General features: G+C 45.3%; 1 protein-coding gene across 4 annotated transcripts in view; it reads left to right on the forward strand.

The window, feature by feature from the left end:
- The window catches only part of chd5 (chromodomain helicase DNA binding protein 5), a 41210-nt gene extending 35081 nt beyond the window's left edge, over window positions 1-6129 (forward strand). For 3 of the 4 annotated variants that reach the window (XM_076267767.1, XM_076267768.1, XM_076267769.1), the window contains exons 35-41: window positions 23-175; window positions 422-530; window positions 714-846; window positions 2945-3140; window positions 3461-3624; window positions 4091-4214; window positions 4701-6129. In XM_076267767.1, the coding sequence (XP_076123882.1) occupies window positions 23-175; window positions 422-530; window positions 714-846; window positions 2945-3140; window positions 3461-3624; window positions 4091-4214; window positions 4701-4822 (1001 nt within the window). In that variant the 3' untranslated portion in view covers window positions 4823-6129. Of the gene's footprint in view, window positions 1-22; window positions 176-421; window positions 531-713; window positions 847-2944; window positions 3141-3460; window positions 3625-4090; window positions 4270-4700 lie in introns of all 4 variants that reach the window. The other variant, XM_076267770.1, reaches the window with a different exon arrangement.

Here is a 6129-nt window from a genome sequence, read left to right on the forward strand (position 1 = left end):
TACTGCTTGCGACTGTCCATAGTCCCATGTGACGAGCCCAAACAGGAGGACGCCCCAGAGAGCCAGCTGAATGGAGACAGGGACCCCAGGGACGAGACGGACGAAGTCCTGAAGGACGGCAAAAACGGCTGCAAGACCAAGTTCATGTTCAACATCGCCGACGGAGGCTTCACAGGTGAGAGGGGCAGGCGACAGGGAAACGCGCACTAAACCATGCTGATGAACTGGGGATCAGTCTGCCGTAAGCGATCACTTTGACGGCGCACTTCCCAGGAGAGCCTGCGTCTCATCTGATAACTGAGAGTGCTGACTCGTGTTCAGGTGCTGTGCGGTGTGGCTCTGAGCGAATCTCACAGGCGGCGCCGGCTGTTTATTTGTTTGTTTGTGTGTGTGTGTGTGTCTGTGCGTTTGTTCCCAACAGAGCTGCATACCCTCTGGCAAAACGAGGAGCGTGCCGCCATGTCGTCAGGCAAGACATACGAGATCTGGCACCGCCGACATGACTACTGGCTGCTGGCTGGCATCGTCACGTATCCTTTCATAGCCTCGCTTCCTTTAAGTGTCTGTGTCGGTTCCAATGAACATAAACTAAAAAAAAAAAACAAGAAATGCAACACCCTGTCCCTGGAAAGAGTGTTAAGAGCTTTCTCGGTCCTTGGCATAGGCGTGTGTCTGATTGTGTTCTTGTCCCTTGACAAACTGATGTGCCGCAGACACGGCTACGCTCGCTGGCAGGACATTCAGAATGACCCGCGCTATGCCATCCTCAATGAGCCCTTCAAGACCGAAATGCACAAGGGCAACTACTTGGAGATGAAGAACAAGTTTCTCGCAAGACGCTTTAAGGTGGTGGGCATTGCATACCACATACATCTGCATGTGTATAGTTACTGTAGTCCTCAAAGTAATTCATGGTACCAGGTACATAACAAGTACATATATATAAGATTGATTTAGGTACTCATTGTCTAAAAGCAAGTACCACCAAAAAAGATTATCAGATAGTTATAGTTAAAGGGACACCAGGCAAGCCTGATGCTTTTTCTCTACGAAACTCCCCCTCGCTCGGTCTGAAGCTCTTTTCCTTTTCTTTGCATCTTCCGTCAAGGGTTTTCGCTGCTTCTTCGCCGGCTCTGCCATTATACACACGTTTGCAACAATTGCTAGCGTTTCGTTAGCCTGCCTCTGTGCTGTGGATGCAGGATGTAAACTGATCCTGCTTCGGTCGGCGGGTACGATACCTGAACTTGCAAGCAGGATATTCGTCCTACAGGCAGTAGGGGCGGGCGAGAGAGTCTTCATTCGCCCTGTAATAAGTCATTTAACCATACACCGACTTACGAAGATGAGTAATTAACACGAAAACGTTGCCTGGTGTCCCTTTAAGCTATAAGCCCCGAGAGGCTGTAGGTTACACTGATTATAGAATGGCTAAGGGGTGTTGTAAGGTACGACACGCAAGTGGACTCTAACTTTTGCATCAAGTTGTGGTAGCACACTAATATAGAACAAAATGTGGTCAAGGTGTATGTTTGTGCTGATTATACAACGGCATCGAACGCGATTCAGATAATCATAATTAAGGACCGGAACTACCTGTTTTAGAAGGTTTATTAGACAAAAATTAGGTCCGGTTGAGCAAGTTATTCATTTTTGATTGATTAATTGATTGATTGATATCCTGGCACAACCCCACTTGGACTCTTTACTGCTAGCAAACTCTATGCATTTAATATACCTTAGCATTAGGGTCATTCCACGTCATTTCAACCAGAGCCCACGCACTTAGGGCTCAAAAAATTCTGAAAAAATGACCAGGGGTACCTATGTTACTCAGGAGACACACTGTAAAACTACTTTTATGTAAGGTCAATACTTTCCGAGATACAGCCAGTTTTACAGAGGGAAGGGGGGCCAGAGCAGAAGTTGGTATCACCAAAGGTGTCAAAATCTAGCAGTGATTTTCGTAATCCTCTATGTCTGAGAGATATGTTTTGGTATGATAACCTTTTCTAAGTGTTAGCTTAGTTGTATTTTTACTGGCTTTTATACCCATACCCAGTACAATTCACAATACATGCCTATGTGTAGGTATAGTTGTATGCAAGTGTGTGGGATGATGCGATAAGTCTTAATCTATGTTATATCATATGTAGTTGGCATAGGCTTTTAGAAAATATACAGTTTAGATGGATTATTTAGCTTTCCATCAATTACATAGGCTAAGGTGTTTTGGTTCTCTGAAAATGAGAACCAAAAAGATTTTTCAGACTTATGAGGTCTGCTGTTCAGACCCTGAAGGAATTTATTTTCTCTTCATTGCTTTTTGTGAGAGTGTTTCTACTCTCAATAAGGAACATAAATCAAGAGCCTTTGTTGAGTACAAATAAGTCTTCTGAAGGCCTAAACAGAGCCCAGCCAAAAACTCCAATAAAATTTTGATCAACTTCGAGGGACAGCTATGACCATGCAGGATCATCCAAAACAAACGTGACAATTTTGCCACATACTATTCCTATTTATGTACCAGCATGCAAAATGTGAGCCTCCTACATGGTTTAGTTCTTGCGCTGTGGGCTTGTGAACTTTGACAAAAAAAGAGGCCAAACAAAATCGACACCCCCCTCCCCCATTAAAACTGGCTGTATCTTGGAAAGTATTGATCTTACATAAAAGTAATTTTACAGTGTGTCTCCTGGGTAACATAGGTACACCTGGGAATTTTCTCAGAATTTTTTGAGACCTAAGTGCGTGGGCCCTGGTTGAATTGACGTGGAATGACCCATTAACGTTTCATTCATTCAACGTAAGAGAGCAAACATTTAGGTTTTTTTTGTCAGTTTGGAGGTAGACAATGGAATGTGGTTGATGTCCAAATCCAGAGTTGTTGTGCCTGATCGCTCTCTGGGCTGCATAGTTGATGTCGCATGCTTGTGTGGGTCAGTTGCTGGAGCAGGCCCTGGTCATTGAGGAGCAGCTGAGACGGGCAGCCTACCTGAACATGACCCAGGACCCCAGCCACCCGGCAATGGCCCTCAACACACGCTTCACCGAGGTGGAGTGTCTGGCTGAGTCCCACCAGCACCTGTCCAAGGAATCTCTGGCCGGGAACAAGCCTGCTAACGCCGTGCTTCACAAAGGTGCGGGTGCAGTCCTCACACATAAAGGCCTTGGACACTAGTGTCATGTTTTTACTGTAATTCAGGAGTTAACTTACTTGATTCTTCCATATTTTGACAGACCTTTCCAAGTCATATTGTCCTTTGGCAGATAACAACGTTAGTCATTACCAATAATAATAATACAATATGTGTTGTATCTTTGGGAGTCAGTCATCCATCAGTAAATTTTAATGACATGGTTCTGTTAGTCTTATGTTCTGTTAGTCTTATATTCTGCTAATTGCATCTAATTACAATGTTAATTGACATTAGTAAGGGTGCTTCTGGTGTTGTTGCAGTGCTGAACCAGTTGGAGGAGCTGCTGAGCGACATGAAGGCTGACGTGACGCGTCTGCCCTCCATGCTGTCGCGGATCCCTCCGGTCTCGGCCCGCCTGCAGATGTCCGAGCGGAGCATCCTGAGCCGACTCACCAGCCGTGGCAACGAGCCACCCCCCCAGCAGGTCAGAGTACACCACAACCAAAACGCCCACTACACACAGAGTCTCCCCTAGCGTCACATACAGTGCACAGCTGCAGTCACCTCAACCAAACCCTCACCACACACAGAATTTCCCCTAGCATCACATGAAGTGTATAGCAGTCATCATAGTTGGCATGATAAGATGTATGCTGTATTCCCTTTGCACTTTTTTAGAGGAAATTGTTTTTAAAAGAAGACCATAGGGAACAGTATTGCTTGATTGTTGCTGATATAAAATCACGTATACTGATGTTACTAATGAACATCATTTATACCTTCAAGTTACCACATCAACCAAAGACTGTGTGTGTGTGTGTGTGTGTCTCTCTCTCTCTCTCTCTCTCTGTCTCTCTCTCTGCCTCTCTCTCTCTGTCTGTGTGTGTGAATGTGTGTTTCTGTGTGTGTGTCTGTGTGTGTACTGTATGTGTGTGATCTGTGATCTGTAGCCATACCCTCAGGGCTCCTACGGGTGCTCTCAGATGTACAGCGGGAGCTTCAGTGGGGGGTTCCGAGGGCCTGGGGGAGCCATGGTCAATTACAGCCAGATGCCCCTGGGACCCTACGTCAGCGGTGAGGAGGCCCTCTACTCTACTGTACTGTGATCTGGGAGAGGAGAGAACGATTGGTATTACTACACAGTGAACCCCTTCCAGCTCCTTTTGCCTTGTAGTAGTGCAAGAACACTTCCGCCGTACACTGTACAAATTCCCAATTCCCAAGTTCCCAAATTGCTGCAAGCCTGCTAGGGGTGTTTTGACTGGAAGAGAAAACTGTTGACTAAACATCAAAGGACTGAAGAGTTGTGAGTCATGATCCTGAAGCTCTGCAGAATAATGAGAGTAAGGCAGCATTCACCAGAGTCAGCTAGACTTCCACTCATACGAACACCTCAGAAGTGGGTGTTAACATTTCCTTTTCAGATAGAGTAGATACTTGGATTTCTCTGCCCTTCACTACATATTAGTTTGCAGTTTGTGGTCCATGTGTAGAGTGTCAGAAGAACAGTGTTCGTGTGAACCACTGTGACCTGTGACCTGTGACCTCTGTCCTCTGTAGTGTCCAGTGGACCTCCTCCATCTGGACTCCTGGATAAGAAATCCAGCGACCCTCTGAGAGACGTCACCACCCCCGATCTGAAGTCAGGGAAACCCAACGACGTCATCTGCATCGAGGACTAGCTCCTACCCCGGGCCCTCTGATCTGGCATTACGAAAAGTAAAACAAAAACAAAACCAGACTGGCATATACTAAGCGAGTATTATTATACATACAGATATTGTATTAACTAATCGTATTGATTGCACTTTTTTGTCTTTAACGACCCCTCATGTAAAGAATCTGCCATCTGATAGGGTTTATTTTCCTGTGCTGTGTCTTATATGAGATGAATTTTCTTTGTCAACCGTTGGAATAGAAGGTGTGTCATAGGAATTGGCACAGCCAGTCTTCTATTCACCTGAGGAGGATGCTTTATTGCCAACACCACCAGACATTTTTGCCATTTTCTCTCTTTCTCTCGCTATCTCTCCCTCTCTCGCTTTCTGTGGAATCATGGGTATTGTCTCCATTGTGGACATGATGCTGGATGGATTGCCATGGCTCTGCATCTCGAGGTGCTACTGGATCCAGAGAAGCCTCTTAGCAGTGGGCTTCTGTCCACCAAACTCTCCTCCAAGATCTCTCTCCTTCCCTCTACTCCCTCCAAGCTCCCTCTCTTTAACCTGTGGAGCCCGTGGACTGTCTCTTGGTACGGCCTTGTGCTAAAGAGGAAACTTCTCTTGTGAAGGAGAGCCCAGATTGGTCCTCTCCGATCTGGTCCTGCTGAAGTAGAGATATGTACCCTGTATATTGTATGTATGTTGTATACTGTACGACAGCATGGCACCTAGTTCTTCTTCTCTGCTTCTGACCAGTTTCTGATTGTTTCTTTTTTTAATCCTGGTATACAGTTTACTTTTCATAGCAGCTTCAGTTTAATTCTATAATCAGTATCCCTTTTCAGGGGTATCGAAGAACTCTAAAACAATATTTTGCCTGCGATATGCCTCAAACCTTTGGCTTATGTAAGACTTGCTACTCTGCAGCCATACTGCTGCATTGCGGTATAATTTCACCTGGCTGAACATCTCAGATGTAAATAGTTAAAGAGAAAGCTGTTTAATATCCCTTGCATAGTGAAGGGACTCGAATGAAACAAGGCATTTACTCGAACGAAAAACAAAGCAGCTGCGTGCGGTTTAGAGAGCAAGCAGCGTTAATTTAATGTCAATAAAGCAAGCTGATAAATTAATGCTAGGATTAGTTTGTGCGCTGACTCGGATTTTGTAAATGTTCTTTGAGCCTACCACATGAATGTTAGAAAGAGAATGTGAAAGCTCGCCCTGTCCTGTGGTATGTCTCGCAGTTGGTGCACCAGGAGTTTATTGGGAGTGTATCTTAGGGAGAGGGGGACTTCCCTTTTCATAGCAAGGAACAGATTAAGGGG

Source organism: Alosa pseudoharengus, unplaced genomic scaffold (assembly GCF_046254945.1).
Source record: "Alosa pseudoharengus isolate Yale_2024_CS ecotype anadromous, Long Island Sound unplaced genomic scaffold, YU_APseudo_1.1 YU_APseudo_1.1_scf_5, whole genome shotgun sequence".
NCBI lineage: Eukaryota > Metazoa > Chordata > Actinopteri > Clupeiformes > Clupeidae > Alosa > Alosa pseudoharengus.